This window comes from Dasypus novemcinctus, chromosome X (genome assembly GCF_030445035.2).
Source record: "Dasypus novemcinctus isolate mDasNov1 chromosome X, mDasNov1.1.hap2, whole genome shotgun sequence".
Classification (NCBI taxonomy): domain Eukaryota; kingdom Metazoa; phylum Chordata; class Mammalia; order Cingulata; family Dasypodidae; genus Dasypus; species Dasypus novemcinctus.
Window position 1 is genome coordinate 79,251,095 of NC_080704.1, and position 26,124 is coordinate 79,277,218.

Here is a 26,124-nt window from a genome sequence, read left to right on the forward strand (position 1 = left end):
TTATTGGCTCCGAATCGATCCTCGACTAGTAATCATCAGTCTTTTAACTACTCAGTTTCGTATGAATCAAAACTTGATTAAACTTTTCTAGACTCCTTTGACATTTCTGTTCAAGTCTACATTATTGTCTAAGGGGACAGGTCACACTTGCGCACTGTAGCAAAAACATATGCGTATATGGATGCGTTTTTAAAAACCTTATGCTAAACAAGTTAGAAAACAAAGCAAAACAAAACTTGGACCCTCCGGCCGGAGCCAATGCCCTAGCCAGCCAGAGTCAGGTTGACAGGGTTGCTCGCATGCGCTGTCGACACAATCGTGTTTGTCGCAATGGGACCTGCGCGGAGGGTTACATAAGAGCAAGCGACTTTGATTATAGTCATTTTTTTTTGTCAGCTAGCGTTGGTTACCGCGCTCCCTCCGCGCTGGTACTTGATTGTAACAGAAAGTAGTTCCGGCCCGTGTTGTTTCAGCCGAGGAGCCGTCGCCGCCATTTCAAGACCGTGAGAGGTAGATGGGCAACCAGAGTTCCTAAGGTTCGAAGCCTGTAACTGCTGTCGCCGTTTAAGCCTTCCCGAGTACTGGCACGGTTGCTGCCTTCTTACCACTACCTCCAGAAATATTTTTGTCCGTAGCGGCGGCAGCGGGACCCACTTAGCCCTCCTCGCTCTCCCTCTCAAGAAGCTCCAGATGGCGTCTTCCGTGGGCAACGTGGCCGACAGCACAGGTACCGGTGTCCCATTCTACCTTGGCAGACGCCCCATTGGGGGCTCGCGCTGTCCTCTTCCTTTCGTCCCTCCCTGCCTCCCTTTCCTCTAGCCCTCCCCGTTACATTAGTGGTGTTGCGTTAGCTTTTCAGGGGCTCCCGGCATCTGATCTGTTCTCCCCGTCTTCCCCTCAAGTATTTCCTCTTTCTTTTTGCTTGTTTAAGGCTTCCTTTCTTCCTTTTTAATCCCATACAGTGTGCTAGCTTCCGACACTCTCGGGACACTTCTTCCACGAGTGCGCTCCCAGGCTGTCTCGGGACGGACTGCCTTGGAATCCCTGCCCTTTCACTCTCCTTTTCCCTACCGTATCCTCCCTTCATTCCGTATCCTCCCTTCATTCCGGCTCCCCGCCCTCCCTTTCCCTCGCCAGGGCCTCCTCCCACCCTTTCCCCTTAGCCAGACTGGGTCTTCCTCCGGCCGTCGAGGGCGGGGGTGCCCTTCCGAGGTAATCGCAGTCCCATTTTTCGCACCCGAGGACGAGCACAGCTCGCCTATGGGCTCCGGGGATCCCGGAGAGGACGGGACCTGGAGCAGCGCCTTCCTCGGCTGCTCTCGGCCCAGCGGGCCCCAGTTTAGATGGGAAATTTCCAGGGGGTTCTCTTTGCCGTCGCCCAGTGCCTCCCGCTGCCCCCAGCCTGGCCCTCCTACCCTGCGCCCCCTCTGGTCCCCTCCGGCGGGGAACCACACCCTTTCCCTTCGCGCTGTGCCAGCCCTGCGGTCCGGTTCCTACCCTTGGGGGCAGAAACCATGCCTGCTGCTGTTGCTTCGGCGTTGACCGGCCTGCCTTCGGGAATCTGGCTTTGTGTTACTTTTCTCCCTGTATTCCTCCGCCGTTGCCGCCGCCTCTGGGTCTGCCATCCCCATTCTTTAGCCCCGCATCTCGTTATTCACCGGGTGGATGATGATATTATTATTATTTATTTTAAGTTTTCATCCCTGCTTGCAGAGTTTGTAAAGCCACTGGAGTGTAGCTGCACGAGTGCCAGGTGGTTGTCCTTGTAGACAATTGAGTCGATAGCCTTTGGTACTAAAAATATAAAATCAAACAAAAAAAAAACCCAAAACACACAACCAAATCATAATTTTCCTTCGGCTGCCATTCCTTAGCGAGGCTCTTTGGCGAGGAGGGAGGGGGCGAGGATTGGGCTGCGGCTATAAGGTTACCCACGAGGTTGTTTTTTTGTTTCTGGGTCGAGGTGGGTCGTTGGGCATTAAATGATAGGTGGCGTCAACACCGTGTTATCCGTAATTGTATATAGTGGGATTAATAATTAGTGGTCTCCCCCTTCCCCTGCAGTGTGTTTCAAGATTGAAGATTCTGTACTCGTTTGCCTCCCCCCCCCTTTTTTTTTTTTTAAATGTGCGTTGTTTTATTTGAGGAAGTCGTCATTTCAAGTGTTAAAATAGCAGATAAGGCTCTTTGAAAAGTGAGAAAGTAAATGTGTTAAATTAAAGAGCTAGGAAGTTCTAGAGACTTATCTAAAATGTAATTTCCTAGTTGCTGTTAGAAAAACTCGCCCACATTTGAATGCCAGTCTCTCTGCTCTTATGGGTACGTGGTCAGCTCTACGTTCTGTCAGGAAATTTCCTTTGCTTTAGTATCCGGAACAAACGGCAGCTCTTCCTGATTCGGGAGCGAGGCTCAAATTTGAGTTTGTCTAATCTGCTACCCTTGGGAGGGTTTAGGTAATTTTTCCATGGTTTCCAGTCCAATCATCTAGGCAGGTTGTTTGTGAGAATGTGATAGTCAAATTCCCGGTCATGAATCACTGTTTAAATAAGTATTTACAATTAACACTTAGGCAGTTTGCTAGTTTTTGTCCCCCTCCCCTCTCTCTAGGCCTTAGCTATATCCCTTATTTTTGTCTGTCTGAGTTAACATAACAAAGTGCCTTCATTTATTATCCCTTCTGTTGAGCTTTAGCCAATGTTTTATATTTTAGCATTTTCCCATTCCTCTTAAATCATTGCAGTTTTCGGTAACTCCTTGGTTTTTATATGGTTGTTTCAGTATCTTGATTCTTTAGTTTGTGCCAGATCTCTTTGGAAAATGCAAGTGTTAAACCAGCGTGGGTGGGTTTTGCTAATTTAGTCTTCCTGTGAGTTTGGGTTGGTAGAGGAGTAATATAACCTTGGGTCTTTATTTAAAATGTTCTGTGACCCCTTTAAATATTTTGGCTCTTGACAGATGGATTCATCTTGTTTATCAGCTGTTTTAAAAATAGCACCTTGACTTTCAGTTTTTTCCTTATGCTTCTTTCTAGTGTTGCCCTTAAGATATGTATATTGTGAAATACACAAACATATCAGTATAGAGAAATAAAAACAAAATGAACATGAGTGTCCCAACTCAGGTTAAGAAATAGATTGTTACCAGTTATCTCCCCCCCCCCCATTTCAACCTAAAACATGGAAGAAAGTATTGTTTCTCAGCAGGTTGTTCTGACATTATTAAATATTTGTGACCTTTCAAAGTCACATGTTTTATATTTTATTTCTATTTGTTAACTAAGGTAGGAGGAATTATGTCTAGTGACTCTTTAGATGTTACCTGTGATTTATAATTTAAGAGTTCAAAATGTTTGTACTCTTGTTGTAATATAGCTTGGAAGTATATCTCCCTGTCTAGTTTGGAAAAGAAACTTAATGGGTGAATTCTAAAAAAGCCAATTCTGCACCTGGATTAACTTGGGGCTGTGAATAACATGCAGAACACTCTAGTGCTTTACATAGTTTCAAGCATTTTCATCTTTTAAGTTTTATATACCATATTTTTACATTTTTTTGTTTGCATTTCTAACTTTTTGTTTTCCCCCCTCCCTCCCTCAAATGTTTTGATGATTCTCCAGAACCAACGAAACGTATGCTTTCCTTCCAAGGGTTAGCTGAGTTGGCACATCGAGAATATCAGGCAGGCGATTTTGAGGCAGCTGAGAGACACTGCATGCAGCTCTGGAGACAAGAGCCAGACAATACTGGTGTTCTTTTATTACTTTCATCTATACACTTCCAGTGTCGAAGGCTGGACAGGTAGGAGATGTGGGGGTCCCTGATGGTGATAGCTGCCTCTGGGTGCTGAGCTTGAAAAATGATACTTAAATATTTGAAGTTTTACCAGTAGTGGATTTCAGCTGAGCCACCAACATACATCTGCTCTGTTGCCCACTTTTGATATGTGGCAGCCCAAATGCCAGTTTTTCTGCCTTTTTTTGTTATATTAACTGTAAGACCAGAGTTCTTTTCTAGACTTTTCTACCTGGGTCTGCAGCTTTCTTAACTCTGTTCAGGTAATAAATTATTCTTAGTGTGAGATGTGTCAGCCAAGGGACTGAAATGTTGATAAATGATGGTATATGTGCAGTGATAGGAGATGCTTGTGTGCCTCAAGTTGCAGATAGCACTGTTAACTCTGTACAAGGTGTGTGTGTTACTTTTAGCTGATCAGTGGAAGTAATTGAAAGGGAAGATTTTGTGCTCTTGTCTTTTTATTTGTCAATCTGGTTTACTTCCACATTTAAAGACATAAGAGGGAAACGGACTTGGCCCAGTGGTTAGGGCGTCTGTCTACCACATGGGAGGTCCGCGGTTCAAACCCCAAGCCTCCTTGACCGGTGTGGAGCTGGCCCATGCGCAGTGCTGATGCGCGCAAGGAGTGCCGCCCCACTCAGGGGTGTCCCCCCGCAGCGTAGGGGAGCTCCACGTGCAAGGAGTGCACCGGTAAGGAGAGCCGCCCAGGGCAAGAAAAGTGCAGCCTGCCCAGGAATGGCGCCGCCCACACTTCCTGTGCTGCTGATGACAACAGAAGCGGACAAAGAAACAAGACGCAACAAATAGACACAGAGAACAGACAACCGTGGGAAGGGGGGAATTAAATAAATAAATAAATCTTTAAAAAAACAAGACATAAGAATTTTATCTCAGGAAAAAAAATGTTTTCCAATTTGAAATTTGAAATACCTCCACTTTTGAAAATCTTTTATTTCCAAAAATTTTCATACTCTGTACTAGTTAAAAGGTTGTTCCATAACTAGCAATTGCAAGGGATCTTAAGAAACTGTGTTGCATGTGGGCCATACCTTTGTCCTGTAACACACATACCCATGCATTGACAATTTTGATTTTTCTAGATCTGCTCACTTTAGCACTCTGGCAATTAAACAGAATCCCCTTCTGGCAGAAGCCTATTCCAATTTGGGAAACGTGTATAAGGAAAGAGGGCAGTTACAGGAAGCAATTGAGCATTATCGACACGCATTGCGTCTCAAACCAGATTTCATCGATGGTTATATTAACCTGGCAGCCGCATTGGTAGCAGCAGGCGACATGGAAGGGGCAGTACAAGCTTATGTCTCTGCTCTTCAGTACAATCCCGTGAGTAAAATTTTAATGGTTATTATTTTCCCTTCAGGGAAACTCAGAAGGAAGCATCGTTTGATAGTTTAGACACAGAAATAGGTTTTTACATGGAATAAAATGAGGAGTTTAGAAATGTTTGTCTGCTTGAAATGAAATGGTGAAATTGTTTTGACCCCTGGTCTGCAGTTTTTAAAAAAAATATCATTTATCTAGCACGTTATATTGAAAAGCATAAAGATTATTATCCTTATTGTGAGAACCTACATCTATTTTTTAATATACCCATAAAAATAAGGAATACATGACATTGTTTCTTTGGGCTGCTTTGATTACATTTGGATAAATTCTGATAGGTATTTGTGACTGTTTAATTGATTTCCAAGGAATGATGGATAAAGGGTATTATCTGTAAAATAAAATATTAAAGCAAGTTGCCAGTCTATGGATTAGTGACATGAAAACTAGGCTGTAAAATTTGCCCCTCAATATCCTATTCTTTTTTCTTTCAGTGTATTTAGATGTGGTAGGATTCAGATGATAGTGTCTATGCCAGGCTTTTGATTAGTTTTTAAAAATTACAGATGTTTTCTGATGAACAAGCAAGGCCCAGCTGGCAGATACTAAGTTTATACTGTATTAGGGTCTGTGAAAGATACAAAGGAAATAAGACTTGCAACCCAGAACTTTAATGTAGTTAGGGAAAGAAGATAGATATAAATTTAAGAGGTAAGTGATGAAAAAAAAAGAGGGTTATGGGAATCTAGAAAAAGTTAGAATACAGTCCCAAAGTATATCATCAATATTTAGTTGTGCTACAACCCTGGAAGTGGCTATAATAATCACTACCATTTATTGAAAGCCTACTATGTGCTTTGACACTGAGCTAAGTGCTTCAAATGTTGGTCTCATTTAATTCTTACAGTGATCTTTCAGAGTAGGTGGTGATATTTCCAATTTTACCAATTTAAAAAAACAGACTGAGAGATTATGTAACTTTCTTGGAATCACACGTCTCATAATGTTGAAGTGGGTATTAAATCCTAAGCTTGAATTTCCTCAAAGCAAACATTGAAGAGAAAAGAAATAAAAGATAAAACGGGGATGTAATTTTAGTCAGTTATATTTGAAGGTGCTATTGCAGATGGTGTTCTTTCACATGATAGTTCAGTAGAGTAGCCCACACCTAGCTGTCCCTTTTATGTTATGTTTAAATTGCCTTTTGTATAATGGTTGTAACGGTGACTTACTCTAAGCAGCTCTCTTTCTAAATCTATAGGTTTTCGAACTATTGTTTCTGCTTTGATTGTGGATGAACAGCACTGAGAGTTACTGGCATCCTAACCATCATGTGTTAATGTCACATTATTTCTTACTGACACAAACCCTGCTTAAATAGCTGGACTGTAGGAAACCGTGTATTTCTTGTCTTTGTTCTGCTCTTTGTTAAATTTGCCATACAATGTCATGTCTAAATATTTTTGAGAGTTAGTTTGTACAGTGTTTTGCTAGGAATTGGGGGGACGCATTGAAGAAGTGGGGGGGGTTGTGGTTTATAATATAAAGACAGGACCTATAAAGGAAAAAAAGGCTCTTTGGATGATTATTGTTAGAGAGTATTAATCAGAAGATTTTCTCGAGTGGGTGCTTATAACCTAAGCATTCTGTAGGAAGGTAAATAGCAAGTAGACTTACTTGGCTGAAGTGGTGAGTCAAGTAGTAACAAGAAGTGAGTGTAGTAGAGGAGAGTCAATTGGTAGATTTAGAAAGACTAGAGAGGCTGAGGAGTTTGAATTTAATTTGAGAGGCAATTGAGAATTACCATAGGTTTTTATAGACCTGATTTTCATGTGTGTGTATAGAAGTTTTGATGGGGGGCGGGGGCTATCTCTAGGAGGAAAGCCAAGAAACATAATATCTAGGAGGGGTAGATATATAGGAAAATCTTATTCATTTCCCTCTTTTAGTCATGCTATTTTCCCTTGTCTGCAGTGCCTTTCTTTGTCTATTAATAAAGCCCTACTCATCCTTCAAGGCCCAGTTTAAATTTCTTTGAGTTTGTTTATTTCTCTAAAATTCTACACTCCTGTGGGCACTTAATATCTATGTGCCTTGTCTTTCCACATAGTTTGTAAGCCTTCTGAGGATAAGAATTTTATTAATTTCTTTCTTCTATAGTTCCACACATATTATTGAGTTGAGTAAAGGTTGCCATGGAAAGTATTAATCTGGGAGTGAAGAGAATGGGTCAGGTTTGAGAAATGTGATTCTCCTACCAGACATTGTTTTTATTTGCCAGGTGAAGCAGAATTTGATGAGGTTTTGAACCTTAGGGAGAATGGTGGTGTTCTTGAATTGTCTAGAAATTAGCTGTACATGCATACAGGTTTGTATTCCCAAGCAGGAGAATTAGATTTTACAGTTGTATTTTAATGTGATGTGTTTTGCTTTTTTCCAAAGCTACCTTATTGACTCTTATAGTAATTTTAAAGATAATCTATTTTTAATTATGGATAGTATGTTCATTTGACTTAGTGTGTTGTAATGGACCTAAATGATGTAATCTAAGTGATAGAGATAGATACGCTGTCAGCACTGGATGGCCTCTGTCCAAAGAGTGTATAGAAACTAGAGGATACAAATATATAACAGTTGGCTAAAATATATATCCAGTGTGGTCATTTTTGGAAAATTGTTGTAAGACTTCTGAGTATTGTGCCTCAGAAAAGTCATAGGAGTTGGTAAGAGCCCAAAGATGTATAACCACAATAATCAAGTAGTAGAAGGAGCTTGAATGAACAGATTGGATTATTTAGCCACAGTCTATCAAAACGGGTAAAACTGAAAGGAGAAAAAAACACCAAAGTAGATAGCAAAATTATGAAATTCATTATGTCTGAGAGTATAAATAGGGTTTAAAAATGCTTAAATTAATTGGAGGAGGCTATCTATAATAAGACTAATAGTACCTATGGGGAAGCGGATTTGGCTCAACTGATAGAGCATTTGCCTACCATATGGGAGGTCCAGGGTTCAAACCCAGGGTCTCCTGACATGTGTGGTGAGCTGACCCACGTGCAGTACTGATGCGTGCAAGGAGTGCCGTGCCACGCAGGGGTGTCCCCCGCTCGTGCAAGGAATGCCCTGCCACGCAGGGGTGTTTCCCACGTAGGGGAGCCCCACGTGCAAGGAGTGCACCCCACTTGAAAAAAGTGCAGCCCACCCAGGAGTGGTGCCGCACACAGAGAGCTGAGGCAGCAAAATGACGCAACAGTGACACAGATTCTCAGTGCAAGCAGACACAGAAGAACACACAGTGAATGGATACAGAGCAGACAGCTGGGGTGGGGGAGTGGGTAGAAGGGGAGAAAAATAAATAAAGCTTTAAAAAAAATAGTACCTATGATGCTTTGAGAATTAGTGTTAACCTTTTGTGCTTGAAGTCATGAGAGACAACCCTACTCTCCCAAAACATTAGTCATTGCCTGATGGACAGTACTGGGTTGGGAAGTTCTGTGGCAGCCTGCTTTTTACTGGAAGATTTTTGATTGACTTGATGGATAATATACAATCTTAAAAGCTGTTTATCAGAAATTATTTTCCCAATTCTAGAAACCATAATATCATTGCACATAGAATAGTATAGGTGGTATTTCTTTGGCACAGTTGCCAAAATTGCACTTTCTAGGATTTAAGGCTCTTCTACCCACAGAACAGTTTGGAATGATAAACATACTCCCTAGTGCCATTGTTCTCTGTTTATTGACTGATGATACTGCTGACAAAGACATAATAGGATAAATAAAAATTAAGCTCACTATTCTGAGGTGTTTCTCATACTGATGAATGGACTGGCGTTTCAGATGACTAGCAATACAAATTGAGCTGCTAATAAAAAGCAGCGTCAACTGCTTTTCATTATTCGCCTACTCAGCTCTAATGGCACTTAATATTAATGAATAATTGAGTGGCAGGTGCCAGAATTAAGGCTTTAGTTGGATGGTAATCCTTTTGCCTGATAGTAAAATGAAGTCAAGGTTTCTAAATATGCCTGAGAGCCTAAGGGCAGGTTTGTTGATAGGTAATCACTGGCTAGATACTTTTTTCCACTATGGAAAATTTTTGGTCCTTGATATAGATTGATTCATTATAACCTTAAATAAAATAGTGTATTTGATTTTTTTAAAAACATGGTTGACATTGGGAAGGAGAGATACTATAGTAAGTTCCGTAATCGTCTGAAACCACATGGGGCCAAGTGCATTTCAGAATTCAGAAATTTTAGGATTAGAAAGGTAATAATATAATAATAGTGTATATGAAACTTGCAGGCAGGTCTGGAGCAGCACCTTAAAATGAAACACGCTTATATTTCTGCAGTAAAGTGTGTTGAGTATTCACACTAAGATAAATTCTCTAAATAGTTTCATGTCAGTTCAGGTCAGTTTTAACCAGCAAATGAGTGTTTGGAAGTTTTTGAATTTTTAATTGAGGTTTAAGGATTGTGGTCCTGTGCTATTTGTCAAGCAGTGTCTTTAGTTGACAGAATAGAATGACAGGGAGCTAGATACATAAAAGTGATTTTAAGATATTGTGGGGAAGCATATGTGGTGCGTCCGCCTACCATATAGGAGGTCCAAGAGTTTGATACCCAGGGCCTCCTGACTTGTGTGGTGAGCTGGCCACTTGCAGGGCTGCTGCACACAAGGAGTGCTGGCCCACACAGGGATGCCCCTGCGTAAGGGTGCCCCCCTCACAAGGAGTGGCCCCTGTCCAAGGAGAGCCGCCCCACATGAAACCGCAGCCCACCCAGGAGTGGTGCCACACACATGGAGAGCTGATGCAGCAAGATGAGACAACAAAAAGAAACAGATCCCCAGTGCTGCCTGATGAGAATACAATGGACACAGAAGAACACACAGCAAATGGACACAGAGAGCAGACAAGTGTGGGGGGATAAATAAATTTAAAAATCTTTTAAAAAAAGATATTGTGGATTAACAAAGCAGAGTATAATTAATGACAAAGTATCTCTGGGTTTCTAGGATTTGTACTGTGTTCGCAGTGACCTGGGGAACCTGCTCAAAGCCCTGGGTCGCTTGGAAGAAGCCAAGGTAGGTGTTTGGTAGAACACATTTAAACATCAGTGTTTTTGAAAACTTGTACTTTTTGCCAAGTCCTCAACTCCTCATTGAGCTATCTTCACAAAACAGTCCTAAGAAACTGAGGAAAAATGACAGCATGAATCGCCTCAGACTAGAGCAGGGCCAGGCTTTGGCATATCTGTTCTAAATCTGGGGGTAAAGCAAGAACCTGAATGTTTTGGAGCCTTTCTTTCGAGCTAGATCATCTTTGTAACAATGGGCTCCATCCTGATCTTATGTGGGAATAAATAACATTCCTTCAAATCTGAGGCTTGCCTGCTGGTGACAAGCAGAGCGCCTGTGATTTGGCTCAAGACTCCTATATGATGCAGGTGCCACTGAAAATGCTGCTCTTCTAAGTCCTTTGTGGCTTGTAAGTGGAGAAGAATTTCATCCAAATGTTACCCTGTAATACTGGCATTTAAAATTCTTATTTAACCTTCCTCCCTTCATCTTCCTCATCCTTTTTATAGTGGAAGAAAGGCTGTTAAAATGATGGCAAATTAATAATTGGAACATCCTGCCCCTTCTTGTTCCCCATTCCCTCCCCCAAGTTCCTTTTTCCTCTTTTCCAGTCCTGGTTGTCTACCTTCTTTTCTTCTTTACTTCCTTCTTTTATTCCTCCTTACCCCACCTCCTTTAAAAAAAAAAGTCAGGATGACAAAGCTGGTTTGTTTGGGAAATGGACTGATCGAAAGAAAACTTGCCAAAGTGGAAAGGTGGCTTTTAGCATTGTGTTTCCAAATAATGAATTTGAATACCAGGTTGGGTTCTTAAAGCTTTTGGTGTAATTTTAAATTACATTTATAAATGAAATGGTCTTGTTACAAGCCACCTTACGCAACCGCGCTGCAGGGGTGAGGAGTGGGGAGAAACCAGAATGCTTCTGAAACTCCCACCTGTTGCTCTGAGCCCCACGCGCATGCTAATGCGTGGAGTGTATGCGCAGCGTAGCTGTCTGTTTGATTGCTTCATTCAGGGAGGGAGAAGGCTTTTCTGCACCATCTAATGTTAAAAGGCACAAGTTTTAAGTGCATAGCTCATAAATTCTGCTGACACTTTGGATTAACCTGATATAAGTTTCCAGCTAATGAATTGTAATTGATCTCAATCTTAGCTGATAAATCTAATTGGTAATTTATAGAGCAAATATTTGATAAGCTCCTGTTAATTTTCACCCCACCAAGCGGACAGCTAACATGAATTGCACTTCACTGCAGCTTTAGAGATCGGTTTAGGCTGAGACATTGCGCCTGCCTTAGGTTGCTGACTTCTTTATTTCAGAGCTCTGGAGACACCTAGTTTGAAAAATGTTATTCTGTTTTTGTGAGAACTTAGTAAACAAGAAAATACTCTTGAGTGAAATGCAATGTATTTCTTTTGTAATCAGTGCATTTGAAAATTCAAGCCAGCATATTTCTAGTAGACGGAAGCAAAATAAAGTTCTTTGTAGAAAATGAAGAGCCTTTCTTCCAGCAAAAAATCCCTGCTGTATGCAATAGCCCTGATTAACCCTCTCCCTTCTGCATGTTTCCCATGTTACAGACTTGAGACTGTCCTCATTCCCATATGTAATAGACATCCAAAGAATTTCAATTGCTTTGTTGAACTTTTACTAATGATCTTGTTTTTATTTTCTCTCTTGTTTTTGGTTTTTCACCATTGATATTGTATTTAGAAGGTTTCAGGTGGGTGAAACCTCCTATTCCATGCGTAAGGTGCCTCGCTGAAGGGAGCTCGAGGCCTGGATCTAGGGCAGACACACACCTCCTCCTCCTCTTCCAGCAAGGAACGCACCGAAAAGTCACATGATGAGAAATATGGTAACGGGTTTGTAACTGCCACAGCAAAACAATTTGCCTCCATGCCTGAATCTTCTGTCTTGTGGCTTCAGAAACAGCTTAAAATAATTTTATTTACAAACAAGTTATGTAAGAGAATGTTTTATACTATAGCCACAATTCTGTCAAAGATAAGTAAAAGTTAATTAAGATATTAAAAATTGTTAGAGATAATTTACTAGTAAAAGCTTCTAACTCTTCTTGTTGTTCATTTTTTTTCCTTTTTTCTTCTTTGTTTGGATTGCAGCATTCTGCTCTTCTGATGATGCGCTGTGACCCTGCAGTAGCGCAAAGGCTGCGCAGCGTTAATGCGCAATGCGTGCGAATGAGCCCCTGTGAACGGTTGACTAGATGAGTAATCTGATTGACTGGCTCCTGCAGTCCTATTCTGTAGCCTTTTTGGATAAAATTGGGTTTTAACATACCTCGAGTCCAATGAATCTCATGAAACAAATATTCTCTATGGGCCTGTCTAGTAGATTAATAGATTCTGGTTGGCCGTTTGCTGCGTCTAGGGGTGTTCTATGTAGCGCAGCAGTTCGCAGCGATTGCGCAGTGCGATGCTGTTAGGTTGCGCAAGCGATGTTTGCGCTCGCATTACAGGGACCTCAACCTAGGTGCAGTCCTGTCATATGAGGTTTCAGCTTTGGTCCCCTTTGGGAGACAGGGGCATTGTGAGAATGTAACCTATAGCCTGGCTTTATGACATCAGACTGGCATAAAAACATTTTTCTCCTCAGTAACGTAGTGAAGAACATTAGGGTTTAGAGCAGCACTTCCCAAAATGTGCAGTGAAAGAAGGGTTCCATGGTCAACTAAGTTTAGGGAGTCTTGCATATACCGTGGAAGGCTTAGGGAAATCTCATAGTACAGAAACCTGCTCTCTGTTTTCCTAGTTTGTTTTATCAAATCCTTTTTCTAGTGATACCTGTTAATGCCTCATATAACACACTTTAGGAGACAATGGGGGTGGGAAAATCTGACCTTAAGTGGTACCTCTAGCTATTGCTTAAAAACCTAACAGGAGCCCTCAAGTGTTCACAAAAGAGAAGGGACCAACATATAGGGTCTTAATTGACTTCCTGTATTCCCAGTGGAAGGGTTAGTCATTGGTTGGCAGAACTGAACATGGTGGTTTGCACTTGGGTTCTGGTGGCGCAGGCGCAGGAGCAGCCAGCTGTGGCAGCGCATTAGTTTTGGCGCAAGCGAGCCTATGCTGCAGGGTCACTTTTGGCTGGTCAGAGAAGGAATAATGATATCACCTTCTTCCTCCCTCCCCCAATCTTTTTTTTTTTTCCCCTTTACAAATTTTCCCTTTTCCCTTTACCTCCTTTCCCTCCCATCTTCTTTCATTAACCCCTCCTAAGGCATGTTATTTGAAAGCAATTGAGACGCAACCGAACTTTGCAGTAGCTTGGAGTAATCTTGGCTGTGTTTTCAACGCACAAGGGGAGATTTGGCTTGCAATTCATCACTTTGAAAAGGTTAGTTGTTAAATTAATAATTAGTATTTATGAAGTGCTTATGAATGCACAGTGTTTTTACTAGAACTAGAGAAGAGGCCTTTCCATTACCTACTAACTGGATATCTTTGTTTCTCTGAAAATCACAATGTTCACTAGAGAATATATTGTGTAGCACAATCAGTTTCCAGTTTTGCATCAAGAATGTACTTTAGTAATTAAAAGTAGTTTTTAAAATTGGCAGCTTCACCTAGAAGCAGGGCTTCTTGATGAAAAGGCTGATTCTGGGTCTGGGACAGTGAATGTACAAAGTTAGTCTCTGAAATGCCTTGTCGTACCAAACACAAGGAAGTTTTGCTGTTTTACTTTGTGTCAGAAGGACTTGGGAGACAACTTGGAGAGACTACCACTGGCTAAAGATGAGAGTTGAGCATCAGTAAGGATAATAATTGAAATATACTGGAACTTAACAAATAATGTTCCAATGCACAAGTTCATAACTATGCTAAAAAGAAATTGTTTGGTTACCTTTGGAAGATAAAGAGCAACTCATTTTAAAAGCCAGTTTGTCAAGGAAAGAATAAAGCATTTTTCGTAATCCTGTACGAACTTAATTTCATCTGCCCAGTAGTTGATGGGAGAAGTTTCTCTTTGTGGAAGTATTCCAGGTAGTAAATGAAGTAGGAATGATAGAATTAGAGTATTGCCTTTAATAGACTCTTATCAAAGGCAAAAAAAAGAGACAACCAGATGTTATAAACCTTGTGATAGAAAAGTAAACAGTTCCACCAATGAAGTAGTCTTTCAAAAAGAGAAAAGAAACCAAATCTGCTTAATCTTCTAGTTCTATTAACTAACAGGAAATACAAGGGACTGGGGAACACGTTAAAGGACACCATTGGGATGTAGTCAGCAAAATCCAAAGTGGGAAGCTTTATAGGACCAATGATGTGAGTTCTTCAACAAATTTCAGGAATAAAAATGGAGATTTAAATTAAACCATTAATTGAAGGATTAAAAGAAACTCACAAAGTCATGTTGACAAATTGTATTGTATGGATCTTATTTGACTCTTGAGTCAAAGTTAGGGTTTAATCAAACTGGACCACTGAATGGATATTTGATATTAAGGAATTACTACTGATGGTTTTTAGGTGTGCTAATGGTTATGGTGGGAGGAAAAAGCATTTTTTTTCCCAGAGGTACATATCGAAGTATTTTTGGATGGAATGATATATCTGGGATTTGCTTCAAAATATCTGGGAGGAGTAGGAAAAGGTTGGCATATAGATTAAATAAGGTTGAACATGGTATGTTAATTGTTGAAGATAGGTAATGGGGGCCAGGGGGGTTCATTATATTCTCCTTTTGTATATATTAGAAATTTTCCATAATAAAAGGTTAAAAAGATTTTAGGGTTGACATACCACTATAGACAGCCTAAATATGTGCTGCTTTTTAACTACAGAGTTAAATCATCTGAGTGAAGATGAAGTGTTCTTCAAGAATCTTTAATATATTCAGAATTACTCATTACCTTTATCTTTTCAGTGTTAAGGTTTGCACTTACACTATAGGAATATTTTGCTTGATCAGTAGTTCTCTACTTTGGTTGCACATGAGGAGGTTGTAAAATATATGGATGTCTTGGTCCCATCTTCAGAGGGTTTGGTTTAATTGGCCTGTGATGGAGCTTAGGTACCTTTTAGAAGGTGAATTTTAATAATACACTGCCGGGGTTGAGACTCACTGCTTTAGAAATACCTGTATATTCAGCCATTTATTAAGACAATTTCAGAAGCATTTGGGTGAAATTATTTAATGGTTAGTATCTACTTGTGATAACATATCGAACTCAGTGTACAGTTCTAGTTATGTATGTTCAGTAAGCACTTGTTACCTCTTCCTGCAGTTATTTTTCAGAAGGGTTAAGCTAGCTAATCGTGAATAAGGTATGGGCCAATCATTACAAGTATTCAGCTCAATAAAACAGAACAGGGCCAGTTTTAAATTTATCCCTTCAGGGCCCTTTCTTCTCTTATGAGAAGTTATTTTCATTGAGGTTTGTGAATGATGGAGAGGGTACTGAAAATGAAAGAAATGAAATTTAATTATACTTAGATTAGAAAAATGTAATTAGAAATTTAAACTTAAAGTTATAATTTGGAAGTTAATCTGGTGAAATGCTACATTTCTTTAAGTAACTGTCTTGTAATTTTTAGGCTGTTACCCTTGATCCAAATTTTCTGGATGCTTATATCAATTTAGGAAATGTCTTGAAAGAGGCACGCATTTTTGACAGGTGAGAGAATGTTCTATTTGATCAATTTTCCTGAGTCTTCGCTGTTCTGATACTTGGGAATTTGGACTGAGGTTATGACAGTGGTCCATTGAAAATAAATTTTCCTTTTCTAGTTGTTTTTCCTTGCTCATAATGTCTGCTGTGTTAACCTTTTATTTATACATATTGTAGCTTGACTTTTCATTGTTGGCTTTTCTCAAAGCCATTTTCCTTACTGGGAGTTTAGTTGGAATTTCTTTCATTGTAAAACTGTCGAAATGGTTATTTCTTAGGCTAGATTATTTCTTTGCTCTGACTCAGAAAGCTAAATAAGTCATCTTGCATTTGAACTTTTTTTGTTGTCAAAGGAAAGCCTGTTTTCCTTTGTGGGAATAGAAGAACTTTCAGTGTAGAAATACATTTTATAGAGATGCAATTTTGGTTTGAGGTTAAATAGTATAGCTTGAATTAATTGTAATTAATTACAGTTAATTGATAGACTTTGGCATAGTGAAGCATGAATTAATTGTAACAAAGCGTCCATTAAAAGTTAGTTGCATTTTGTGTGTGTATGTGTGTGTGTGTTTGTTTTTTATTTACAGAGCTGTTGCAGCTTACCTTCGTGCCCTAAGCTTGAGTCCAAATCATGCAGTGGTGCACGGCAACCTGGCTTGTGTATACTATGAGCAAGGCCTGATAGATCTGGCAATAGACACCTACAGGCGAGCTATTGAACTGCAACCACATTTTCCTGATGCTTACTGCAACCTAGCCAATGCTCTCAAAGAGAAGGGCAGTGTAAGGATTTTTACTCAGTTTATTTCTTTGTTACCTGGTAGGATTAAAATCGCCTTTTTTGTACATATTGTTATTAAGTAATAAGATGGTAAATCATTTTATTTTGGAGTTTTGGTTGAGGCGTAGAATAGTGAAAATATTTTCTGGAATATTGCCAGCCATTAGGCTTAACAACACCATTGTTAAACTTGTTAGAAAAATATCAGTGGTGGCTCTGTGATTCTTCTGTATAGTATTTGAATTGTTTGTTCTGTTTTCTAGGTTGCCGAGGCAGAAGATTGTTATAATACAGCTCTCCGTCTGTGTCCCACGCATGCAGACTCTCTGAATAACCTAGCCAATATCAAACGAGAACAAGGAAACATCGAAGAGGCAGTTCGCTTGTATCGTAAAGCATTAGAAGTATGTTGAGGGTGGTGTGGCTAGGTCTTTTTGTCTGTGTGGTAGTAGAGGGAAAGCAGTTAAGTTTTCCATGTCATCTACCTCTTTTGTAAAGATAGTAGTTGAGTAATTTAAAAGTGGGGTATTCATCGGGCAGCTAATTGAGTACTTGAGGCACTCTGTGAGGTACTTTGTGACTTTCAAGAAAATCCTGCATCCAGAGTTGTTATTTTTATGGGTAGGTAAGATAATTAAACAGTAATCCACAGTTCAAGAGAAGTTACCGGTAAGTATATAATTTCAGTGTCTAATGGCTATTATGGCAGTTAGTAGATGTAATAGGAGTTTAGGAGAGACTTCAGCAGTCAGCATAAACTAAGAAGGTGAGGGTGACCTCATATTTTGAAATGAGAGGTATGCATAAAATAAAGGAAAAGGTAGAATTTGAATTAGTAGGTCTTGAAATGAGTAGAATTGGCAAAGGTGGAAAGAAATTTAGGGATTGTAAAGGTCTTTGAACAAAGTTCTTAAGGTGTGGGTAAATTATTACTGCTGTTTTAGGTGTGTTGTATGTGTGTGTTTTTAACTTCAGTTATGATCTTGACCTTTTATAGGTCTTCCCAGAGTTTGCTGCTGCCCATTCAAATTTAGCAAGTGTACTGCAGCAGCAGGGAAAACTTCAGGAAGCTCTGATGCATTATAAGGAGGCTATTCGGTAAGAGGCCCATAGCCTTATTTTTTTTCTTTTTAATTATCATTTGATTTTGAAATGTTTCAACTTTTGCACATTTGGCATGCACTAAAATGATTTTAGTAACAACATAAATTAATACTAAGGAAGTTAAGGATTTTTGTACTAGAGAAATAAAACTTTTGTATTCTCATTTAGAATCAGTCCTACCTTTGCTGATGCCTACTCAAATATGGGAAATACTCTAAAGGAGATGCAGGATGTACAGGGAGCCTTGCAGTGTTACACTCGTGCCATCCAGATTAACCCTGCATTTGCAGATGCGCACAGCAATCTGGCTTCGATTCATAAGGTACTACTGTTGACTATTATGCGGGCATGTTAGTGTCTAATGTTTGATTTTAGGAAACTTTTCACCGTCTACTTATTTTCAGGATTCAGGAAATATTCCAGAAGCAATAGCTTCTTACCGCACTGCTCTGAAACTTAAACCTGATTTTCCTGATGCTTATTGTAACTTGGCTCATTGCCTGCAGGTAAGAAATAATGGGCCAATAATGGCCTTTTAACGTTGTAATCACTTTTTCATTGTTTTATGTCATAATCCAGGCCTGACTGTGGAGATGGTAGATATAGATATATAGTAGATAATATATAGATACATTTATAGTATATATATATTTTAGGAGGTATTGGGGATTGAACCCAGGATCTTGTACGTGTGAAGCAGGTACTCAACCACTGAGCTATACCCACCCCGCTTTTTTTTTATTAGAGAAATTGTGAGCTTAAAGAACAGTCATGCATAATGTGCAGAATTCCCATATATCACCCCTCCACCAATAACTTGCTGGAGATAGTATTTTTTAAAAGGTTATCTGATATTACTTTAGGCCAAAGACATGTGAAATGTTAAATCCCTGGGTAGAGTTTTCTGGATAGTAATTCCTTTTTGTTTCCTCTAGATTGTCTGTGATTGGACAGACTATGATGAGAGAATGAAGAAGTTGGTTAGTATTGTGGCTGACCAGTTAGAGAAGAATAGACTGCCTTCTGTGCATCCTCATCATAGTATGCTATATCCTCTTTCTCATGGCTTCAGGAAGGCTATTGCTGAGAGACATGGTAACCTCTGCTTGGATAAGGTAGGGATTCTTTTAGTATACTTGTAAAATAAAACACAGATAAAGAAACTACTCAAATATATGGCTTAATGGATGGTCATAAGGTGAACAGCACCCTGGTTGAGGAGTGAAACTTCGTTAGCATGCCAGAAACCCCTTCCATGTACCCTGTTTTGATCACAACCTCCTCCATTCCATAAGTTGGAATTCTTAGATACTAACAGTAGCCTGATGGTGTTTTCCTTTAAGTTGAAAATGCTTAATGAAGTATTTTTTTAACTTTTTATTTTGAAATACTTTCAAACTTACCTAACAGCTACAAAAATATGAACCCCATATAGAGAACTCCAGCATACCCCTATCCCCCCAAATACCCAGAGCTACCAGTTTGAACATTCTGCTACATTTGCCATATTTCATCTTTCCATCCATCCATCTGTATATCTATCTGTCCATTAATTTTCTGAACACTGAGTATAGGTTGTATATATCATGCTCTTTGAACACTTAGTACTGCCATGTACCTTTCCTAAGAAAAGGATATTTACTTATTTTATCTCCTTAAGCAGAGAAACCATGTTCAAGAAATTGAGCCAGTGGTATAAAGATTATAGTCTATATCCCCATTTTTTCATATGTTCCAATAATTTCCTTTGGGGGCCTTTTCACCTCCATTATTAGGTCCTGTCCAGAATCATGCAGTGCATTTAATTGTCACTGTTTCTCTAGTAGCTTTTTTTTTTTAAATTGTGGGAACATATATACAACATAAAATTTACCATCTCAACCACTCCCACACATAACATGAGATTAATCACATTCACATTGTTGCACTACCTTCACTACCAGACGTTACCAGAATTTTCCCATTATCTCACAAAGAAACCCTGCACCTGTCTGTTACCCCTGCTACCCGCCCCTGGCTACCTATGTTCTAATTTCTGACTCTGAGCTTGCATATTCTGTGATTACCATTGGGCTTAAATACCAAAAATCCAGTAGTACTGGCATATATATTTATCCATGTTGTTACCTTTACCGGAGATCTTTATTTCCTCATGTGACTTTGATGTATTATTTTTTTTAAAAGATTTATTCATTTATTTCCCACCCCCTCCCCACCCCGGTTGTCTGTTCTCTGTGTCTATTTGCTGCGTCTTCTTTGTCCGCTTTGGTTGTTGTCAGCAGCACGGGAATCTGTGTTTTTTTTGTTGTTGCATCATCTTGTGTCAGCTCTCCATGTGGGTTGCACCATTCCTTGGCAGGCTGCACTTTCTTTCTCGCTGGGCGGCTCTCCTTACGGGGTGCACTCCTTGCGCGTGGGGCTCCCCTACGCGGGGGACACCCCTACGTGGCACGGCACTCCATGCGTGCATCAACACTGCGCATGGGCCAGCTCCACACGGGTCAAGGAGGCCCGGGGTTTGAACCGCAGACCTCCCATGTGGTAGACAGACGCCCTAACTACTGGGCCGAGTCCGCCACCTTGATCTATTATTATTCTCTCTTCCTTTCAATCTTCAGAACTCTCTTTAGCATCTCTCTAGAGCTGGTCTAGTAATGATGAAGTCCCTCAGCTTTTATCTGGGCGTTTCTTAATCCCTCCCTCATTTTTGAAATACAGTTTTGCTAGATAAAGAATTCTTGGTGGCAATTTTTTCCTTTCAGCACTTTTAAATATGTGATCCCACTGCCTTCTTACTTCCATAGTTTCTGATAAGAAATTGGCACTTGATCTTAATTGAGGCTCCCTGGTACTTAACATGTTGCTTCTCTTGCAGCATTCAGAATTCTCTCTTTTTCTTTGGCATTTAACAGTTTGATTATAATATGCCATTATGTAGGTCTAATTTGGTATATCCTATTGGAAGTTCATTGAGTGTCTTAGATGCATATGCTCATGTTTTTCATTCAAGTTGGGAAGTTTTCAGCCATTCTTTGAACACTCTCTTTGGGACTCCCACAATATATATATTGATATGCCTGATGAATCCCACAGGTTCCTCAGGCTTTGTTCACTTTTTAAAATTTTTTCTTCTGTCTTTCAGACTAGATGGTTTCCATAGTCATAGATTCATTCTTCTGATAATTCTAATCTATTGAACTACTACTGTGGTTCATATTTTTGATATGTTACTGTGGTCTTCAGCTCTCTTTGGTCCCTTCTCATCGTTTCCCATCTCTCTGTTAATAGTCTCTTTTCCTGATTTCCCTTACTTCTTTGTCTGTGTTTTTCTTTAGCTCTTCAAGCATATTGAGGACATATTAAAAAGTGTTTGTCTGGTCCCCCCCCGCCCCCCCCCCCAGTCTGGGCCTCTTCGTTGATGGTTTGTGATGCTTTAATTATTTCCTTTGTCTGAGTCATTGCTTCCTGTTACTTTGTATGTTTTGTAATCTTTTGTTGAAACCAGACATTTTGATAGTTTAATGTGTTATTGCTAGAATTTAGTATGAGGCATCTGTTTCTTAAGCTTGTATTCAGCTAGGGTTATGACAGCTTTCCTTGCATGTCAGGAGCTATCACACAAAAAGATGAAAGAAAAAAGAAAACACCTTTCCCAGTCTTTGCAGATGGACCTGTGCAAGTGCTCTCTTCCTCAGGGCTTAGCTATACCATGAGTTTAGAGAATAGCTCAAGGCCATAGTGTAGGGACCTCCCCTGATTGTTTCTGTGCATGCGACTTGTCCTGGGCCTGCACATGTTGCCCTAACAATTCCATTTACAAATATACAAATGTCCCCTCTTCCCTACTGTATTAATCAGCCAAAGGGTGATGCACAGTACCAGAGCTTTATTGGCTTATTATAAAAGGTATTTATTTGGGGTAGAAGCTTATGAAACCCTAAAGAGTGATTCACGGTACCACAAGAGGTACTTTCTCACTCAAAGTCTGTTGCCATGTGTTGATGCAAGATGGCAAGCATGTCTACAAGGGTTCAGCCTTCCTCTTCCCTCTTAAGGCTCTGTGGTCCCGGGTTCTTCCCATCTCAGCTGTAGGCTGGCTTAAGGCTTGTCACTTCCCAGGGCTCGTTTCTTTCTGGGCTCAGTTGCTCTGGTCTCTGCTAGGTCAGCTGTAGACTATCAGGCTCATCTTTCTTCCAGGGCTGAGTCTATGGAGCATTCTCTCTTCCTGCTTATCTGCTTCTGTGTGTCTACTGATGTGTGAGAGTCTGTTTTATCAAGCCAAGGGGGCTGAGACTCAATGCTGAGTCGCACTCTAGTGACATGGTTGGATCAGAGTCCTAATCTTAACATGATTTAGTCATACCTCTCAGTTGAATCTAATGCAGTCAAAAAGGTTATCATGCCAGAGAAACCAACCAGTTTACAAACATAATCTATATTTCTTCAAACTGCTATACCTAGGAAACATTTCCTCACTATCCTGGGCACTATACTGTATGTTATACAGCCAAGGCAGCCACGACTTGATTACTCTCCCACAGCATTGTGTAGGACTCTGTAGCTATCTTCTACATGCAGGGCAAGTTCTAGAATGAGCCTACATTAAATGTCCTGGTTCATTCCCACAGGTTACCACCAGAGAGATTGGGCCAGATATATATGCTCCCAGTATATGTATAAGGGTTACTTTGTTCCTTCCAGAACTGGGACCAGAGACCTGCACTGAGCTGACGAGGGGTGGGGAAGGGGCCAGCCAGGGCACCATGGCTTTTTTTCTTGATTTGATGCTTGCCCTGTTACTGCTACTTTAACTTTTTTTACTGGAGCTTTGAGTTTTAAGTGGCCTTTTTCTTGATTCCACACTTACCCTATGTTTGGTTTTTATATCCTCCTTTGAGAGCTAGAGTATTACTTGATCAAAGGTTGAAATTTGCTTGGCAGAATAGATTGGAGAGCTGGGTGTAATTTTGTTTTTTAAAATGCTCCCCTACAGAAACTTCTAAAATGTAGGGTTCATCATGCTCTGTCCACATTGTCTCATTCCTACAAGTTTTAGATTTGCTGGGGGTATTTCATGATCCTCAGGAATAGGTCAAAGTATGAAGCATATAAACTACTATGGTTGCATTAAACTGGCTTCATGAATTAAGTAATGTGCTGTAAGCCAACCTTTCCCAAAAGGTGTGAGGTGTAGATTTTAGGTTGTATTTTAGTCAGTTTGCTTAGATGAAAATGTATATATTAGGCTCAGCTTTACTAACAAGCATTGGATTCTGTTAACAGATTAATGTCCTTCATAAACCACCTTATGAACATCCCAAAGACTTGAAGCTCAGTGATGGTCGACTGCGTGTAGGATATGTGAGTTCTGACTTTGGGAATCACCCTACTTCTCACCTTATGCAGTCTATTCCAGGCATGCACAATCCTGACAAATTTGAGGTAAGAATAGTGTTTATCTAGAACCACTTATTTGTTTTAAAGCAAAACAAAACACAGTGGTGGCTTTGTTGTCCTCATTAGGTGTTAAACCCAGTATCTTCTGGAAATATTAAGGTTATTAAATATATTGTTGCTGTCTTTCAGGTATTTTGTTACGCCCTGAGCCCAGATGATGGCACAAATTTCCGAGTGAAGGTGATGGCAGAAGCCAATCATTTCATTGATCTTTCTCAGGTAGGCGAAAATAACACTTCTAACTTGTTATTTTGAGCAAATATTGAATATGTAACTATGAGTGTATAGTTTGAATTTTTGATGTTAAGTCTTAAATATCAACTACTACATAAGGATAATTGTTTTTATTTCCTTGGCTATTTATAATTATAATTGGCTTTGGCTGAGTTTGCACATGGAATGAAAATGTATTAAATTTGTGTGCTTGGATGTATAACTTTTCTGGGTATTAAGCTAACATTTATGACAGTAGGCGTTTTATAAATAGCAACTGAATAAATGCAGTAAAATAGTGGCTTAGAAGAAGAGGTCACTTACGGAAAATGACTACTGTGGTTCATCTACTTTTGTGGGCCTTTGCCTTTGGTTATTTTTATTTCTATATTTTCTCTGCTGCTATTTCCTCTAGGTGCACATATATATTTTATGATAAATTAAGATAGAAACTTGGGGAATTAATTTACTGAGGATGTAGACAAGAGTTTTTCCTTTAGACTGTATTGGCCACTGTGGTGACTAATAGAGATAATATGCAATATATAGTAATATGGGAATCATTGAAGTCCTAGTAGAAGGGTTGTGAGACTTATTTAATAAATAGTATGCATCAACATCTTTTGTAGTATAGCTGTTACTTCAGAAATATGCCTGATCATTTTTTATGTATTTTGGGGCTCTTTGTGACTATAAGCATACCACCCTCTACCTCTGAGGCCGTCAGGGACTCACTGCCTACTGACTGAAGTCTAAACTTTTCAGCATGGCCTTCAAACCCTTCCCAGGTTGATTACAACCTTGTTTCCCAGTACTCTCACCAATCATTTACACTTATGTATATACCCAATACCAAATATAAATGAACTCACAATTTATGAATCTACCTGGCTTTTTATTCATACTGTTCTCCACGAAGATAGTATTCTATCAAACTCTTATTTATTTTTGAAAGTCCATTTCAACTATCAGTTCCTCTTTGAAGCCTTCAATCCAAAAGTAAACATTCCTTCCTGTGTTCTGTTTGTGTAATGTTTCAAGCTCAGTTGTCTGACACTTAACCATATTTCTGCCCTATTAATATAGTTAATTTGTGTTTTTATCACTTTTCCATCTGGGGAAATGTGGATTCCTTTTAATGCTATTAAAACAAGTTGAATTCATCTGAAATTACACATAGCAAATCATTTTTTCTTATTCCATAGATTCCATGCAATGGAAAAGCAGCTGATCGCATTCATCAGGATGGAATACACATCCTTGTAAACATGAATGGTTATACCAAGGGTGCTCGAAATGAACTCTTTGCTCTCAGGCCAGCTCCTATTCAGGTAAAGGAATTAATAATAATTACTCACAATGTGCATCCAACTAAAAAGACAGTGATGTCTTTCCTCTGGTTAACTGGCATTTGAAACAATAGAGTAGACATACTTGACTTTATAAATGCCTAGGGACAAAATTTTGGGTGTAGAACACAATGCCTACAGGTAGATGAATACAGGTAGATGCAATTCCTGGTTAGTTATAAACAGTTGCTCTATCTTGCAAATTGGAAAACATTTTCACAGTTAGAAGATTGTGACCTGGTTAGTCTAAAATACTACTTGATTGCTCTCAGATAAAGATGTCAACCTTCTTCCCTTCACTCATTTATTCATTTAAGGTTGGAGCCATTTCATGAAGGTTCTTAATCAGTTTTTAGTCTAATTTTTTTTTTTTTAAGGCAATGTGGCTGGGATACCCTGGGACCAGTGGTGCGCTTTTTATGGATTATATCATCACTGATCAGGAAACTTCACCAGCTGAAGTTGCTGAGCAATATTCTGAGAAACTGGCTTATATGCCCCATACTTTCTTTATTGGTGATCATGCTAATATGTTCCCTCACCTGAAGGTAGGCAGAATAAAATGCTATGGGGGGATTGGGGAATTTCAGAAAACCATGGTTGTTTATTTCCTTTCTAGTGTTTGTATGCATCCTAAAAGACATGTCTGAAATTTTTTCCATTAGAAAAAAGCAGTCATTGATTTTAAATCCAACGGACACATTTATGACAATCGGATTGTTCTGAATGGCATCGACCTCAAAGCATTTCTTGATAGTCTACCAGATGTGAAAATTGTCAAGGTCAGAGCTTAGTCAATACTGTTAGAAAAGTAAAGGTAACTTCTTTTGGGATCTTTTTCCTAGTGATGCATTTTGTGACTTTTTTTTTTTTAGATGAAATGTCCTGATGGAGGAGATAATGCAGATAGCAGTAATACAGCTCTTAATATGCCTGTTATTCCTATGAATACTATTGCTGAAGCAGTTATCGAAATGATTAACAGAGGCCAGATTCAGATAACAATTAATGGATTCAGTATTAGCAATGGACTGGCAACTACCCAGGTGAGGAGAATAATTGTCAGGACCATAGTATGTACCACCAAGTATGCATTTATCTCCTTTAGACCTCTTAATCATTAATTTTAGATGAACGAATGAGCTCAGTGGAAATTGGTATCCTACATAGGTCTGTCTGATTTTAAGTCTCGTGGATTCCATCAGCAGGTTATTTAATAAGAGTCTGTTGTGTTAATACATTGTTATTCCCTGCCTGTGGCTTTAGTCTCTTATCAATAGTGGACTATCTGTAGGCACCGTCCAGTTTCTTGCTTTTGTAAGCCATGCTTTCTCTGGCTAAATTCTACTTATCTTT

General features: G+C 39.6%; 1 protein-coding gene across 2 annotated transcripts in view; it reads left to right on the forward strand.

Annotated features, from left to right (window-relative positions):
* Positions 1 to 303: 303 nt before the first annotated feature.
* The window catches only part of OGT (O-linked N-acetylglucosamine (GlcNAc) transferase), a 37,259-nt gene continuing 11,438 nt past the window's right edge, over positions 304 to 26,124 (forward strand). Inside the window, exons 1-18 of one of the 2 annotated variants that reach the window (XM_004475808.5) lie at positions 304 to 727; positions 3,617 to 3,797; positions 4,895 to 5,138; positions 10,166 to 10,234; positions 13,473 to 13,589; positions 15,791 to 15,870; positions 16,452 to 16,647; positions 16,909 to 17,049; positions 17,643 to 17,743; positions 17,918 to 18,071; positions 18,154 to 18,255; positions 18,685 to 18,864; positions 23,033 to 23,191; positions 23,336 to 23,425; positions 24,625 to 24,750; positions 25,146 to 25,316; positions 25,434 to 25,550; positions 25,644 to 25,814. In XM_004475808.5, the coding sequence (XP_004475865.1) occupies positions 691 to 727; positions 3,617 to 3,797; positions 4,895 to 5,138; positions 10,166 to 10,234; positions 13,473 to 13,589; positions 15,791 to 15,870; positions 16,452 to 16,647; positions 16,909 to 17,049; positions 17,643 to 17,743; positions 17,918 to 18,071; positions 18,154 to 18,255; positions 18,685 to 18,864; positions 23,033 to 23,191; positions 23,336 to 23,425; positions 24,625 to 24,750; positions 25,146 to 25,316; positions 25,434 to 25,550; positions 25,644 to 25,814 (2,436 nt within the window). In that variant the 5' untranslated portion in view covers positions 304 to 690. The remainder of the gene's footprint in view (positions 728 to 3,616; positions 3,798 to 4,894; positions 5,139 to 10,165; positions 10,235 to 13,472; positions 13,590 to 15,790; positions 15,871 to 16,451; positions 16,648 to 16,908; positions 17,050 to 17,642; positions 17,744 to 17,917; positions 18,072 to 18,153; positions 18,256 to 18,684; positions 18,865 to 23,032; positions 23,192 to 23,335; positions 23,426 to 24,624; positions 24,751 to 25,145; positions 25,317 to 25,433; positions 25,551 to 25,643; positions 25,815 to 26,124) is intronic. The other variant, XM_004475809.5, reaches the window with a different exon arrangement.